General features: G+C 51.8%; 1 protein-coding gene across 1 annotated transcript in view; it reads left to right on the top strand.

The window, feature by feature from the left end:
• Positions 1–2,637: 2,637 nt before the first annotated feature.
• The window catches only part of NKAIN1 (sodium/potassium transporting ATPase interacting 1), a 209,135-nt gene continuing 194,539 nt past the window's right edge, over positions 2,638–17,233 (top strand). The window contains exon 1 of the mRNA XM_048826180.2: positions 2,638–3,700. Coding sequence (XP_048682137.1) covers positions 3,647–3,700 — 54 coding nt within the window. The 5' untranslated portion in view covers positions 2,638–3,646. The remainder of the gene's footprint in view (positions 3,701–17,233) is intronic.

Raw genomic sequence — 17,233 nt, 5'->3', positions numbered from 1 at the left:
GTGCCTTTTACATAATGATGATTAGAAGCTTTCATAATCTTACAGTGCCTTACAGGGCGAGTTGGGAAGGGCTAGTTGGGAATTGCTCAAGAGGATGGACTCTTCAGTCCTTTTTCACCCACAAGCAGAGGACTGGTGCAAGGCCTATGTACCATTTACATCTCATGGTCCTTGGCCTGGGGGTGAATTTCCACCTATGAAATAGTACTTACTCCCATCCCACTGAAATCCATGGGAGTAATAATAATAATACCTAGTGCTTTTCATCAGTAGATCTCAAAGCTCTTTACAAAGGAGGTATCACTGGCCCCATTTTACAGAAGGGAAAACTGAGGCACGGAGGGGTGAAGCGACTTGCCCAGCGGCTGTGCCAGGTCTCTTGCATCCTAATCTAGTGCTCTATCCATGAGGCAGCACTGTGCCTAGCTGGATGTGAGTTCCAGCTATTCCCCCTGAGTAAGAGTTGCAGAAACAAACCTATAATATTTACTCGCTTTCAGGCATTTAATGAGGAGGCAGGTTGATGGGAAGCAGATAAAGTGGCTCTGTGGCTGGGTGATTGCTAAGAAGAGGGATAGTCTTTCTGGTATATGTATCAGCGGTCCATTAGGGGCCTGACCCCACAAGCGCTTCGTCCTCTGAGTAGTCCTTGCTGATGCAAATAGTTTCCCTGAGGCCAGTGAGGTTCCTCACATGAGTAAGGGTGTGCAGGGTTAACCCTTTGGTGGACCTCAGTAGTGTTCCATGGGTTTACAACAGGGGTCTGATTCAAATCCCCTGGAAGTCAGTGGAAAAATTTCCCTGGCTCCAGCTGAGGATCTGGCCCATTGTTTCTCTGATTTATTAATCCTGGACGTAGGACAAGTCGTAGAAATTCTGTTAAAAAACAACTGTGACATGGATGAACTCAATCTTGGTGTAAAGAAGCTATTGCTGGGGTTTTTTTGAAAAGTGTATATGTTCACAACTAATGATTTCCTCTCCACTTCTCATTCCACAGGAAATGGAGAGGAAAGGCAGTGTTTTCGCCCACTAAACCTGCCCCCTTGGCCTGGCACTCTCATGTGCCATCTGCAGTTTAGTGCTCTCAGGTTGATGCCCACATGATATTTTTGTAGTCAAGTTTTTTCACATGTAGAAGCTGAGCCTTTTACATGCGAAGTGCATTTGGGCATGCAGAGCGGGCTGCTAAACCACTCCCGTACACAGGCAAAAACCTCTGTGTGTGTGTGTGTAATGGCTCCCTGCATGGGTTATCGGCAGGGAACCTCAGCCCTTACCAAGCACCACTTGAACTAGCAGAGTAACTCCATTAGCCAGTAGCATTAGTGGGCTGTTATCCTCTAACACACCAGCCACGAGACTCGAGAGTATGACATGGCATACACTCTGCCTTTGTGTTACAACTGCCAGCCTGCAGGTAACATGTTAGGCCCCCATCTTGCAAACACTGAGGCACATGGATCAGTTTATGCTTATTAGTCCCAGTGAACTCAGGTGAGTAAAGCTACTCAAGAGCACAAGTCATGTAGCATTGAGGCCTTGCCTTGGTTGGGGAATCTCTGAAAATCTAGAGCTAATGGTGTGAGGTGGGCAGAAAGCTGACTTAAACCCAAACCAACTATTCTGGTGTCTTTGTCCCATATGAAGTTTAAGTGACAGTTTTCTAAAAGGTTTCAGAGGAACAGCCGTGTTAGTCTGTATTCGCAAAAAGAAAAGGAGTACTTGTGGCACCTTAGAGACTAAAGCTGTAGCTCACGAAAGCTCATGCTCAAATAAATTGGTTAGTCTCTAAGGTGCCACAAGTACTCCTTTTCTTTTTCTAAAAGGATGTAGAAGCATCATCCTATGGACTCCTAGCAAGACCCATACCCCTAAACCCTACAGTTGGCTTTGAAAACCTCCCTGGCTCCCCCTAAATCCTTTCCTTTTAAACAGGACAAATGACAGCAGAATTGGGTGTCAGACAAATGAGTTTTATTCATCCTGACTGCATGGCTCCCATAACCCAGAACTGGTGGGCTTGGTTTTTCCCCCCAACCATGGTGCTGCAATTTGTAGGGCTGGGAGGGGAGAATCAAGAGCATAAATCAAGAGCATTTTTTTGCAAACCCTTGCTCAGTGACCTTTGTGAGCTCTGTCTCCTCTGCAGGAAATTTACAAATGCAGGGCTGATGACTGGGAAAGGGAGTAAAGTCGACAGGATTTTTCAGGGGGATTTCCATAGATTTCTTTTTAAAGGGCTAACCGGATTTCTCTTACCTACCAATACTGGCCAATATCAATGGTGATTATTTGCTCATAGCACTAACAATCTATTTGGTCTGCACCTCCTTATCAAATAAATCCAGCTCCTGAAACTGACCAGACAGTCCTGCCCCAGGGCTCTGAGTATATGGGGGCAGAATCCTTCATTTTGGATGATGTTTGAGGCAGTTTTAAAAGTCTCTGGGCAAGCTCCTCCTCACGTTTACACCAATGTAAATCCATTGCCCTCAGGAGAGCTGCTGCAGCATTACCCCAGTTTGAGATCAGAGTGAGGCCTTCTCTTAGTAATGAAGGCTTTTGATCTCACTATGCCCCTTTCTCAATGAGACAGTCACAGCACCATTTTCAAAAACCGGTTGCTGATTTTGAGTGCCTGATTTGCAACACCCAGAAAGCCTCTCACACAAAAACAAGTGGCTGCTTTGGGAAATGTTTGGTCTTAAAAATCTCCTTCTTTCCAACTGTGCCAGCTGGATCCAGGATTCATCCTGTGAATGAGGATCTGCACTTAAAAATACAAAGCGAGATAAGCAAACAAACAAAACCTCATATCCGCACCATGCGTTTCTTTAGTAGCCCAGCCCCTCAGATGCAGACAGGGCTGAAGTTCAAGGCATGCGGAGCTTTTGTTACACAGAATGAAGAGGAAGAAGAAATCCATTCAGGTGCAGAGTGCAGAACTCTGGTCTGGTCTCTCTACGCCCTGAGAAGAGCCAGAGCCACGTGGTCCTAGAGGGAAAGCTGCTTGAATGTATTATTTCCCCAGCTTTGATTGTTAATACAGCTCTGAGCCTGGCTTCCTCCTCTGCCTCTCCTGCCTTTTCCAAGAGCTCTTCATTTTTTGCCCTTCCCTTTCTTTCCCTCTCCCTAGGGGCACAAATCCTGGTTGTGTCGGGGGGTGGGGGGAACAATAGAAGGGGCTTGAGAGCTCCAAGCCAATCTTCCATGCAAAATTGTGCAAAGCAAGGGGAGCTGCTTCTCCCGTCCCCCCTCCCCACCTCGCTCCTCTCTCTCTCTCAGCCATCGCAGAGCAGCTCCTGGGAGATGGATGGCAACATCTGATCATCCGCTGTTGTCCCTGCGTCTTGGAAATGTGGCAAGTCCAGACAGAGCTGTAGAAGGAAGGGGTGGGGGGACAAAAATGCCCCTTTCTGAGCCGCTCCTGCTTCTATGCTATCCTGGCAGCATGCAAAAGCCAGGAGTGCTGCTGTGAAGCAAGTACTGGGTCTGGCAAAGGGCTGGAGACCAAGGCGTGCTGCGGGTTTCCTCCTGATGCTCTCTGAGGGGTATTTTTATTGGCAAAGGGAGGATTGCTGAAGCTGGAGGAAGACAGCGCTCATCCAGTGTGGGGAAAATCCAAGGCTCCAGCCAGGAAACCATGGGGAAATGCAATGGACGATGCACGCTGGTTGGAGTCTGCTGCCTTCAGCTGGTAAGCCCAGGGTTTGTGCCTGCTCATCATGCTTTATTGTGCTTTGTGGCTAGCTGTGCACTATCATATTCACCACTCTGTCTGGGATGTGACCTTGCTGCCAGGCCAGGCCAGGGGCGGTTAAATACAACCCCACAAAATGTGACCCTCTTCCCCCACCCTGAATCAAAGGCGCTCCGGAGTTGCAGATGGAACCCTCTCGGAAGCAGTTTTCTGTATTGTGTGCTCAGTGCCTTGGAGTCAGTTTGGAGCAGGTGGGATCTTTGTTTGTAACTGAAATATGGCCCCTTTGCATAACTGTCACCGAGGCTTTGGGTCCCAGGCTTCCATGCTCAGAACCTCTTATTTTTACCTGCCAGGAAAATGGCAGGCGCAAAACTTAAGCTAATACTTTGTGAACTCTCTTGCCTGCTGATGGGATCAATCTGACTGCACAGAGGGGCGGGTAGTTTTGGGAGGCACACATGTTCTGGAGAGAGCCAGAGAGCAAATAAACAGATCTCATTTTAATAGGATTGTTGATATTTGCAATAATTATATGTCGTGCTTTTCACCCTGCTCAGATCAATCTTAATCAGCCTGGTGACAGTGGTACAGTATCAGGGGCCAGCTGATGCAAGCATGTGGGATATCAGGAGGGTTTCTGATGAAAGGAAACTCAGGAAGGTAATAATTAATTATCCAGGCAGTTTCCTGGACAGATGGGAAACTCAAATGGAGAAAAACACCTTAGAATTTGGATCACCTCTGTGGCAATCCTGGGATTAACAGAGACTTGCCCAGGGCTAGGAAAATGGGGAAATTCCAGAGATTTTGGCCAGTCTGCCTGCAACATTGCTATTGATCACAGCAGGAATTTTACAAGATGCCTAATATCCTGCTTGCAGTAGGTATGGTCAATAAAAAGCATTGTTTACAAAGGCAGTGTAGCCAGTATATATCTATGACAGCAATGTTGTGAGGTTACGTTAGCATTCTTGCTGCATTATTAGTTTTTCATCCCAAGGGGTTGTGCAATAGACACTGAAGTAGTGAATGAATTTTAAAATATAAGGGGAAGCCAATGTCTTCATGGCGGGTTATGGGAAACATGAAAGTGAATCATGTAACAGTGATGTCTAATAGCTGGTGATAGTCTGGGAGGCTTACCTGGGTATTGTGTGCAATGCTCTGTGACACAATGTAAGACAGAAAAAGGTTTCTCATTAGAGTGGAACTTACCAGTGATGCTCCAATTAAAGTTCTGTCATTTCTATTAGAAACCACCTTTTCTTTCCCGGGCCATAAAACTTCCTCCCTCATGGCATTTTGCTCTGCAAAGTCTTGATCTTAGATTTGGCATGTTCATTATAAAAATTGTGCCTGAATGTCTGTGTGCGGTTATGACAAGAGTACAAAAAACCCACCTGGATATTTTTTCTTTGCTGGGGTCAGTTCCCTTTTCACCCATCCAGGGCTCCAAAAGAGCATTGCTGGTGTTTGTTTTAGGGTCAAATTTTACAGGTTGTTAAAGGGAGAAAAGGGACCTAGACAAATTGGAGGATTGGGCCAAAAGAAATCTGATGACGTTCAACAAGGACAAGTGCAGAGAGCTGCACTTAGGACGGAAGAATCCCATGCACCGCTACAGACTAGAGACCGAATGGCTAGGCAGCAGTTCTGCGGAAAAGGACCTAGGGGTGACAGTGGACGAGAAGCTGGATATGAGTCAACAGTGTGCCCTTGTTGCCAAGAAGGCCAATGGCATTTTGGGATGTATAAGTAGGGGCACTGCCAGCAGATCAAGGGATGTGACCGTTCCCCTCTATTCGACACTGGTGAGGCCTCATCTGGAGTACTGTGTCCAGTTTTGGGCCCCGCACTACAAGAAGGATGTGGATAAATTGGAGAGAGTCCAGCGAAGGGCAACAAAAATGATTAGGGGTTTGGAACACATGACTTATGAGGAGAGGCTGAGGGAACTGGGATTGTTTAGTCTGCAGAAGAGAAGAATGAGGGGGGATTTGATAGCTGCTTTCAACTACCTGAGAGGTGGTTCCAGAGAAGATGGTTCTAGACTATTCTCAGTGGTAGAAGAGTACAGGACAAGGAGTAATGGTCTCAAGTTGCAGTGGGGGAGATTTAGGTTGGATATTAGGAAAAACTTTTTCACTAGGAGGGTGGTGAAACACTGGAATGCGTTACCTAGGGAGGTGGTAGAATCTCCTTCCTTAGAGGTTTTTAAGGTTATGCTTGACAGAGCCCTGGCTGGGATGATTTAGTTGGGGGTTGGTCCTGCTTTGAGCAGGGGGTTGGACTAGATGACCTCCTGAGGTCCCTTCCAACCCTGATATTCTATGATTCTATGAAAAGGTTATACATTGTAGAGGGGGAAAAGAAATCCATCTGCGCTCCGAGGGTTGGAAAAGATGCTGCTATGTCTGAACAGTAAAACTTTATGCTGGCCAAATTTGGGCCAAGGTTTCCAGCAGATGTATTTCGAGTGTGTCCCAATGCTGCGGCAGTGAAACCAAGAATCTCCCAGTGGTTTGAGGTGAAAATCCACCCATCCCTTAGAAGGAGATCTTCAGTAGAGATTTACCCCACTGACCACACAGGCTCTGTCTCAACCAACCTCTGTTGTTTATTGGGTAATTTAAGAGACCCATCGTATATATTTTAACCAGGACCAAGATGGTTTGGAAAGGCATTGTCACGTACCTTGGTGATACATGGTTTTAAAACTGATCCCAGAGGAAGGCCCCAAACAGGGAGTGATCTTTCTGAGATGCAGCGTTCAGGAACAGTGGGGTGAGCTAAGGACAGCGGGTAACACTTACTGACTGTACGATCTCTGTTGAGACCTTAATGTGGTTGATTTAAGATCTCAGAGAAGAAGTTAGGAAGGGCTGAACTCTACCAATGGCCATCACCAAGGTCCATTGCTGGAAGCCTCTGGCCCAGCTCCTGTTGTGAGCCCAGCCTCCACCTAAGATAGAATTGTTTGGATACACTCAGCTGGCCCTTCGCAGTGCTCTGGAGGAAGGTGAAATACTCCTATGTCCTGTGGGGGAAATGTCTTCTCAGCCCCAATGAGGAGCTGCTTGCTGCGGGAAGGCCCCTGTAAGGGATGAGCCCCAGATCCTCAGCACACAGATCAGGAATCAGGGTGCTGTTCAGGAGGCTACAAGCCACGTGAATGGCAGCTGTAGTTTCCAGAGCAAACAGACTAATTAATGTCATGGGAGGTGCTGGGAGCTTTGCCGCCCGGAAGCTGGACTGGTGACGTGGTTGGTAAAGCACAGCTGGGTTTGGTTTTGCAAAAGGCAGTCCATTGGGTTTTGGCTCTGGCGGTTCAGACTGGGGCTTTACTCAGTCCAGACCCGAGAGTGCAGGGGGGAGGGGCGGGTGCATGCATGGTGCTGGCGGGTGCCCAGCCTTGTTGCTAATTATCTGATCATGTTTGTTCGTTATCAAAGGGTCCCGAGAGAAGGGGGAATTGGAGATGAAAGCAAAAAGCAAGATGGCCCACTGATGCAGCAGCTCGGCCCTCCTGTGGCTAAGGGTGATGGGAATGTGGAGGCAACGGAGAGCCTGAGCAAGAGGGGGAGATGGAGGAAACCAAGCAGGACTGTGGAGTTGGAGGGAGAATAACGAGGTCCCCTCTCCTCGCCCCCCATTGCTGAGAGGCTCCTCACCATGCTGAGGTTTCCATTCGCCCAGTTCACGAGGGGGCATGGGAAAGTAAACCGCCTCATTGTGTTACGATCATACTGCTGCTCTGATTGGCCCAGAGTAAACGATGGACTGTTTGTCCGGTGCCTAGCACCATGGGGTCCTAGTCCAGGACTCGGGCTCCTAGGTACTACTGTAATACATCTAATAAATACTAATCATGGATTGGACAGCTGTCCCCCTCACTGCCGAAGAGGGTGGAGCAAAACCAGTGGCAAGTGTCAGATTGCGGGAGTGACAGAAATGATCTATGTGCTGAGGATTTGGGTGTGAGCCCCTCGGGAAGGGACCGTCCATACAGAGGGTGCCCCAGCACCAAATATGAGCTCACAAAGACAGAGCGAGCTGGCAGAGGGGAAGAGACAGAAGCCGGAGAGGAAGGAGGATGGCTGGCCTTGTGGATAAGGCTCTGAACAGAGAGCCAGGTTCAATTCTTGACTCTGCCACAGACTTCCTGAGTCAGCGAGGTCAAATCATTTACCCATTCTGGCCTTGTCTTGGCTAAGATTTAAAGGTGTGGTTGCCTTGGGTGCTATATCTCTGCCCATTTAGCTTGGGTTTAGGGCAGTGTGTTTGATATCGACTTTGAAAGCATGTGTTAGCTAGCGCGTGCTAACATCAGACTGGAAATCCTATTCCACACCCCGGCTCTGGGCCGCTGTTCTCCATGTATAAAATGGGGCTAACAATTCCACCCCTACCTCACCGGGGTGGTTACAAAGGCAGGAAGCTCACAATGCTGCAGGATGCCTTCCTGCATCGCAAATAGCTCTCTCTATAACTCCAGCTCCTCGAGTCTTTATGTTTGATGTCACTAATTTCCAGGGGGTACTAGATTTGTGCAGAGTGGGGCAGGGAACAAGTGACTTCCCGCGAAACAAGGGACATTTGAGAGGTCAGCTCCCGGGGGCTGTGGCGGGGCTCAGTTCACTAATGTTTAGGAGATGCTCAGAGGTGGTGGTTCTGTGAGCACCTGGATAGACACAGAGGTGATTGGTGCTTGCCATAAACAGGTGAAAGGAGGGGAACTGGGATTGAAAATACACTCAAGAGTGACTGGAGGACGATGAGTGGCTTGTTCATTTCATTTTTTAAGTAATGAAATATGTAGCCCATCTGAATTCCCTCTTACCTGCCCCAGCCTGGGTTTTATTGTGTGTGATATTAATCCTCCCCTATGGTGTTTTAACCTCTGCCTTGTTTCATTGAGTCAGGTTTGGTGCTGGTGGCCTGTGATCTACAGGAGGTCAGAGAGATGTTCTGGTGGTTCCCGCAGGTCTTAAACTCTATAACTCATTGTTGCTATTATTTAAATCTTACTCCCTAACTGATTTTGTTTTCGCTATGGTAACATACATGTTGTTATTGTAATTAGATGGGAGTTTTTACCTGACAGTGTTTTGCTCACTTTCCGCTTCCCAAATGACATGGGAGAATTGGACTTTCCATTTGATTAAGCCATCTAACTACTCACCAGAGGTCTAAAGCGCAGCGTTTTGTCAGTGGAGGCATCGGGGGTGAGGCAGGTGAGACGCAATGCATGGTCTATTGGGTTGCATGAGGAGATACTGTGTGCTGGGGGAGAGGCCATGCCCTGGAAGCATTCACCCAGGCTGTGAAAGTGATTGCCTGGCTTTGTCCTCGTATGCCTGTGACGGCAGAGGTCACCAGGTGGTGCTGTCATAACTAGTCTTACAAGTTCTTTCCCTTCAGCATGTCAGCAGGGGACAGTCTTGGAAGAAATGCTGTATTGTTATCAGTTTTGTGACGTGAAGTTTTTTCATGGGGAGCTGTTGCAAGCAGCAACAGGGCTTGTTCTCTGCCTTTCTCCTTCTATTCAGAGCCAGTTTTTGGGGTATAGCTGCTCCCTGGGAACTAGGCAAAGACATTTGAGCTGAGAGCCCGACAGAAAGAATTGCCTACAATGCAGCACAAGTCTGTCTACCTGGGCTGGGAATCACACCTCCCAGCTGCAGTGTAGCCAGCTCTCCTCCAATGGGAAGCATAGGTGCCGACTTCCACTGTTCCCGGTGGGTGCTCAACCCCACCCCTGCCCCTGCACCGCCCTTGCCCTGCCCCCATTCCACCCCTTCCCCAAAGCCCCCACCCCCTTCCTGCCCCCATTCCACTGCCTGCCCCCAAGTCCCCGCCCTTGCCCCGCCTCTTGTCTGCCTCCTCCCCTGAGTGCGCCGCATCTCTCCCTCCTCCCCACTCCCTCCTGGAAAGTCCTAAGTGCTGCCAAACAGCTGTTTGGTGGCAGGAAGCGCTGGGAGGTAGGTGGAGGAGCGGGGACGCAATGCACTCGTGGGGGAGGAGGTGGGGCGGGGGGGAGGGGAGCTTGGCTGCCGGTGGGTGCAGAGCACCCACTAATTTTTCCCAACATCTGCTACATAGCACCTTCCACCCAGGCATCTCAAAGCACTTTACAAAGTTCATTAGGCCTATTTTGCAGTTGGGGAAACTGAGGCCCAGAGAGGTGAAGTGACTTGCACAGTTGAAGTTACCGGGAGCTGTGGATGCTTAGCACCTCTGAAAAGCAGGCTGCAGGGTCTCATGATGGATGCAGAAAAAACAGGCACCCCAAATGAGAGGTCACTTTTGAAAACGGTTATGAAGCTATTTACTGAATATGAACAGTTACCCAGGGCAGAGAGGCACTGTGACTCAGGGAAGGTGGCACAACAGCTGGAGTTAGGACTTGGGTCTGTGCCTAGCTCTGCCGCTCACTTGCCATGTAACCCTGGGTAACGTTTCTCCCCGTCATTGAGAAGCAATTAATGACACTCCCCCACCTTTGTAAACAGCTGTGAGATTAAGAGGTGAAAAGTACCAGGCTTTATCATGTGGGGGAAAATTTTAAATAAAAGGCAGAGGGCGAGAAAGCAGACAGTTAAGAGTAAAATACATAATACATTGTTTGGGCAGGAGAGGAGATGTGACTGGAGGGGACTGGCTCGAGAGAGTTAAGATCATGATGAGTGTAATGAAATCGAAACTTGTGTTGATGCTGTCCCAGAATTATTCAAGCACACGGGGTCTATGAAATGAGTGATAAGCAGGAGCACTTCTTGATGCAGCTGCAGAGCTGAATTCACTCAAGGGGGTGGGGTTGGCTGGTTCTTGGTTGCTCATTGGATTGGCACTTAGAATTTAAACTGACTTAAAAAAAGAAGAAGTTGCTCGCCCTCGTGAATGAAAAGAAGCCCTGTCCACCCTGCCCTGATGCTGCACGCTCTGCGTGCACCTGCTCACAGAGACAATGGCTCCGCTGGGCGTGGATGCTCCTTAGCCATTGCAATGGAGCGTGCTGACTAAAGCCTCCTGGTGATGACTGAATGCCAACACCATTGATCAGCCTCCAGGCCAACCGGAATTGTGGGCGGAGCTGAGAAAGCGTTCCATCGCTTTCCCTCTCATATCCGAATTGACTATTGTTGAGTCCAGGGCTATGGCTGGGAAATGTTATCAACATGATGAACTTTTACAAGCATTGGCAGATCTGCCAGCTCAGGCAAAGGAATCGAATTTCATGCTTCCAGGTCTGTCCTGGTGACAGTGGTCCCAAGTGCTTTTCCACTTGCCCATGTGCTGCTCTTTGTCCTTGTCCAGGTATGTGAGATGAGGGCTTTCATCATCTCCTGAAGTGTCACCATTGCTGGAGACAGGATACAGTCCTTGTGTACCCCAAACTCCCAGTGAAGTCACTGAAGCTCTGAGGACATCAGGAAGAGGTCTTTTCTTTCTCTAAATTCTAGGATCAGGGCTCCTGCATAGATCAGTGGTCTGCCCAGTCTGGCTAGTAGATCTAATAGCTCAAGGAAATTCTATCTGTTGCTCCTGAAAAAAGTCTAAAATCAGGCAGTATTTTGAAAGGTGTTGCCCCATTCTGGCTGGGTCACTCAGTCCAGTCCCCAGCCTCTGGTGAGTGGGGTATGCAGCGTTTTTTGCTTTAGAAGTATCAGTTCCTTTGCCGTCCGAGGAGCATTCAAGGACCAGATTGTTAGCTGTAGTACCAGATAGACTGGGCAGGCCCACCTGAGTCCTAGGCCCAGACACCGCAGTGTGTCCAGAGCAGCAATTCCATTTCCTGTAGGACATTCCCACTTCATTCCCTGGAGGGTCCCTGGGCTAAGTTACTTCCTGTTCAGATTGATACCAGCAAGGTCTGCAGACTGTTGGCAGCCACAATCAGTTGGTACTTTTTTTAACCCACCCACAACTGAGGGCCCCCATAAGGGTTGTCCTTAGGGCCTGAGTCTGATCTCACACACGCTAGTGCAAATCAGTAATAACTCCACCAGAGTCAATGGAGATCCATCGGTGTAAAACTAGTGTGAGAGCAGATGGAGACCATGATTTGGGCCAATGGAACAGAGCTAATCAGACCTTCGTTGCTAATGAGGAAGTGCATTGTCTGGGTCCAAGGGATGCAGCCTAAGAAAACTCCAGGTACCAGCAAGCCCTGCTGCCTCTCAGTGATACTCACTATAGCCACTGCTTCCATCCTGCCCCTCCCACCAGAGGAGAAAAAAACTACACAAGCAGCCCTCTAATGACTCCCCAATGGCACTCTATTAATCTAGCAGGTGCTCAAATCCTGTGGCGATGGGCATCAGTCCAATCTGTAAAATAAGTTATTATTAATTGTATTACAGTAGCAACAAGTGGTTGCAACTGTGATCCGGGACCCTTTATGCAGGGTGCTGTACACACACACAGAGTGAGAGACATTCCCTGCCCCAAAGAGCTTACACTTTAAATAGGGAGGGAAGTGAGACGTAACTTGCCCACAGTCAGATGGCAGGAACTGGACATAGAACCCGGGTCCCCTGGCTCCTTGGCCAGTGCCCAGTGCACGGTAGGATCTGCTGCGTCCAGCTGGTGAGATTCTGGCTGCAGTGAGATGTGCCATTCATGGAGCTGCACAAAGCACAGATAGAGCGCAGGCTGGAGGGCAGAGGGGGGCAAACTACGGGCCACATCGGCCTGCAGGGCCCTCCTGCCCGGCCCCTGTGCTCCTGGCCCGGGAGGCTCGCCCCCGGCCCCTCCCCTGCTATTCCCCATCCCGCGCAGCCTCAGCTCACTGTGCTGCCGGCGCGATGCTCTGGGCAGCGCGGCTGCGAGCTCCTGGGGCCAGGCCTGACCCGATGCTCTGGGCTGCGCGGTGGCGGGACTGGCTCCAGCCAGGTGGCACGGCTATAGCGCCGCCGGCCACCGGTGTTCCAGGCAGCGTGGTAAGGGGGCAGGGAGCAGGGGGGTTGGATAGAGGGCAGGGGAGTTCAGGGTGGTGGTCCGGGGTGGGGGGTCGGGGTGGTCAGAGGGCGGGGAACAGGGGGGTTGAATGGAGGCAGGAGTCCTGGGAAGGGCAGTCAGGAAGGAGGGGAGGGGTTGGATGGGGCGGCGGGGGGCAGTCAGGGGCAGGGGTTCCGGGGGCAGTCAGGGGACAGGGAGAAGGGGTGGTTGGATGGGGCAGGGTTCCCAGGGGCAGTCAGGAATGAGAGGAGGAGTTGGATGGGGCGGCCGGGGACAAACAGGGGAGGAGGTTCCAGGAGCATCAGGGGGTGAGAAACGGGGTGGGGGGGGCACAGCCTCCCCTAACCAGCCCTCCATACAATTTCCGAAACCCGATGTGGCCCTCAGGCCAAAAAGTTTGCCCGCCTCTGCTGTAGGGTGAGAGGATTTCCGGGGGCAACAAAGCACAGTGTTCTTCCTGGGCAGCTCAGCACGGCTGTGCTTGGCACCTGCCACGCCCAGCGGTAAATGGCCCCACGAGATGCAAGGGCTTGTCCCTGATAAGGGCCTGCAGCACAGCTGCTGCGAGTGCCGTGGGTGCAGCTGGCTGAGCGGAGGCAGGCGGGACATGCTCTTTCCTTGCCAGTTTGTGACAGCCCCTCGGGGTGACTTGGATCCAGTGTTTCCTTTATCTTAGTTTCCTTTTTAGCTGGACAGAAAGAAATCACACCAGCCAGGCCCCTGCCCCTCCCCTCCAGACAGCCCCTTGAGCCCATCTTGAGGCCAGTGTGTCACATGTCAATCCCGGGCTGGGACGGGGCTCAGTGAGCTCTTGCCGCTCATAACCTAGCTCCGTTGGGAAGGCCTCTTTGGCCCCGTTCCAGCACATGATCTGCATGGTGAGCAGTCTGTGGGCTCGGCCTTCCCTCCTTCATTCTGTAGGCTCCTACCCTTGGGAGGCTGGGGGCAGGAGCAAGGATTAGATGGGCCGCGCCTCCTGACTGGCGTGGGAGGGCTGCTGCTTTTGTGGGCACAGCTCCCCAGACAGCGGGTAGCAAAGGCAGCGTGGCTGGCACACAATGATGAGGCCTGCAGAGCTGTCACTGGGCTGCTCGGAGGATAATGCGGCCCACTCAGAGCGGGGACTCCGGGGGGGATCATGGGACGGCTTGCTCTACGTCACTGGGTGGGAGAAGCCTCATCACTTCTTCCTCCCTCACGTATAATAACCCAGCCCTTCCCCTCTCTCCTGACGCCTGACCCTGCCCGGTCTGTAAGTGCCTCCTGCTTCCATTGCTGTCACCTCCTCCTAAGGACTAATACGACCAGTGGGTGTATAATCAGGGGAATCTCGCACAGGGCTAGGGAGGTTACTTTACCTCTGCATTTGGCTCTGGCGTGACCACTGCTCAAATCCTGTGTCCATTCTGGGACCCACGACTCCAGAAGGGTGGTGATAAATGGGAGAGGGGTCAGAGAAGAGCCACAGAATGATGAAAGGGTTAGAAAACCTGCCTCCAGGAGCTCCAGCTATTTAGCTTAACACAGAGAAGGTTTGGGGTGACTTGACCACGGTCTGTAAGTACCTTCATGGGGAACAAATATTTGGTGATTGGCTCTTCAGTCCAGCAGAGGACGGAGTAGCCTGAGCCAGGGCAAGTAGAAGCTAGACAAATTCAGGCTAGAGCTAAAGGTTACATTTTTCTAGTGAGGGCAATTAACCATTGGAACAACTTGTCAAGGGTCATGGTGGATTCTCCATCACTGACAAGTGGATGTTTCTCTAAAGCTCTGCTCCAGTCAGACAGCAGTTAACTCCGGAAAGCCCTCTGGCCTGGGCTATATGGAGGGCAGGCTGGATGGTCGCATGGCCCTTCTGGCCTTATAATCTGTGAACCTTCTCTGCCCTCCCTGTTACCCACATCTCTCCCCAGCCCTGCTGTCCAAAATGATCTCCCGGGCCCAGCACTCAGACCCTGCCACTCCCCTCTGGGCCTCCCCCTTTGTCAAGTTCAGACTTTCCTTTGAGGCCTTGCCCAGCTCTGCCCTGGCCTACACCGCAGCCCGTGTCTCCTGTTGGGCTCCCCAGCCCTCTCCACTCTGCCAGCAATTCCAGCCTTTCGCCATGTGCATTTCCTTCCCCACTCCTGTGGCCTTCGCTGGGCACTGACTGCTTCTCCCATCCATCGTCACCAATCCTGTTCTCTTGCAGACCCCTTCTAAACCGAAGCACACTGCCCGTGTCAGCTAACGGCACTGCGTCACCCTTTCACGGAGCCGTCCCAACCTGTGTGGACTTATGCCCCCTGGCCCGTCCTCACCCCCACAACACCCCTGCACATTACTCTCGCTCTGTGGCTGGCTCTGTGATGTGAGCTATTTGGTCTCCCTTGCTCCATGGGCAAGGGTCCGTGGTCTCAGAAACCACCGCTGCATCTGGCCCTGTTGGCAAAGTGGCTGGGGCCTGAGCAGGCCGGGCACACTGAATCCAATCTCCCCTTTCCCCTTCTGGGAGGTGCTTAGAGATAGACCAGCGGGAAGTGTGGGGAGGGCTAGCTGAGTGGTTTGAGCATTGGCCTGCTAAACCCAGGGTTGTGAGTTCAATCCTTGAGGGGGCCATTGGGGATCTGGGGCAAAAATTGGGGATTGGTCTGGGTTGGACTAGGTGACCTCCTGAGGTCCCTTCCAACCCTGGTATTCTATGATTCTAAGCAGTTGCAGGAGGATGGGAGAGACCTGCTGGGTCACATGGGCCCAGCTAGAGCTGGAGTCTTCCCTGGGGAGTGTAATGAGCCTGCCCTTTGCCCCAGACCTGCTCTCCCTCTGGGCTTCCTGAGCCCATTTCCCTTTCCTCCGGTACCTGCTCTTCTGGGGGGCGAGGTAACCCCCCCTCCTCCGACCCCCGGCACCTAGGATCCACGTGGGGATGCTGAGTGCCATGGTAATTGAGGCATCGGGTGCTGACAGAGGAAAGTGCTGCTGGCCCTGTGGTGCCTCCCTGGACCTAGCACCCGTTGGGGCCCGAGAAGCACCCAGGCCCACAGTTCCAATGACCAGAGAAGCTGGCAAATCCCCTGCGCTCCATGGTTAGACAGCGACTGTTCACACCATGCAGTAGCCCCTGTTGAACACCTAGAGGGCCCCCAAAAGAGGGCTGGGGCTTCTCTGGCCTGGGACCTGAGACCCTTGTCGTTCATCCTTCTGTCACAGGCAGTTGGGTGCCCCAGCAGGCCCCCTGGCCAGGGCTCAGTCTCTTTGGGGGCCCCTCTGTGCTGCCCTTCAGTGCCCGCCGAGCTCCATGGCTGCCGCGTGGCTCCTGCCAACCGCTGCCCCTCTGCTCGTCTGGTGCCCAGCTGTGACACCATCGCTGGGGCAGCTGCTCTCACCACCGAACTGCAGCCAAGCACCTCACTCCTCCCAGCTCCCCGGCATGCCTAGCCCCACTCTGGCCAGCCGCCCTCCTGAGAGCCTGCCCTAGTGCTCCCCGGCGCTGCTCAGAATATGGCCATCGCAGCAATGTCAGCATCCGCTCCACACCTCTATACATCTCAGTCTGTGTCCTCTTGTGGGCTCCCTCTTTCTCTCCATGGGCCTGATCCTGCTTCCACTCCCCCCGGCTTGCTATCACATCCCCCTGACTGCCCCGGGTTCACTCCTGATTCAGGCTCCATCAGGTGCCACACGGCTCTGCCTCTCCCCAGCTGGGCCTAGCTCTGGGCTGGACAATGCTCCCGCCTCACACCTAGCACACCTAGCCGGTCGGAGGAATGTCAGGCTGCCCCCTGCTCTGGACAGCTGGGCAAACAGTGAGCGCCTGCCGTGTCGGTATGGCTGACGCACCAGGAGGGAGGAGACCACCTGCTTCTCGTGTCCCCAGGAAGCTTTTGTCCGTGCGCAGTTTCTGTGGCAGCCAGTGCATGACTGTGGGGCATGAATGGTTGCAAAGAGTCCCAGGCCCAGCACTGCCCTGCGGCTTCAGGATCTGCCCCGGTTGCTTTTCCCCATACATTGGAGGGGGGCAGGGAAGAAGCCCAGGCTGAACTCTATATGTGGGTTTTCAATTACACAATTAAATGCACAATTAGGTATAATTACCAGTGCTCAGAAGCCGCGACTGTTCATAATAGGCATGTAATCTACTGCAGTCACTGTTTATACTGCTCAGCTCCGCTCCCTAATGATTATGGAATGCTTTCACATTTGCATTGTTGCCATGGAAATTGTGTTGGGAGCTGACAAATGGCATTATGGATGGATGGCCCTGAGATTTCTTCACGCCACATTCTTAGCCGGGCTGGGGCATGAGGCAGGTTCAGGGCTATTCAGAGACCAGACGTTGCAAAGGGCCAAGAGGTCTCTGTGCCATGGTCACTGGGGTGGCGGGAAGCAGAGCTCACACACTTAGACTGGAGAGATTGATGGCACCGTCAGCTCAGAAAGTGGGTTCCCCAGGAAATTCTGGGCAGGAGGACACAGGGGTTATGTGGAAAGACCCTTAACTTCAGCAGGTGCTATCAGTGTCATTGGTATTAGCCACAGTTGGGGTTACGGTGCCCAAGAGAACATACAAAAGACACATGGCCGGCC

The sequence above is a fragment of the Caretta caretta genome, chromosome 19 (genome assembly GCF_965140235.1).
Source record: "Caretta caretta isolate rCarCar2 chromosome 19, rCarCar1.hap1, whole genome shotgun sequence".
Lineage (NCBI taxonomy): Eukaryota > Metazoa > Chordata > Testudines > Cheloniidae > Caretta > Caretta caretta.
Note: the sequence above shows the minus strand (reverse complement) of the source record. Positions and strands in the feature narration are given on the sequence as shown.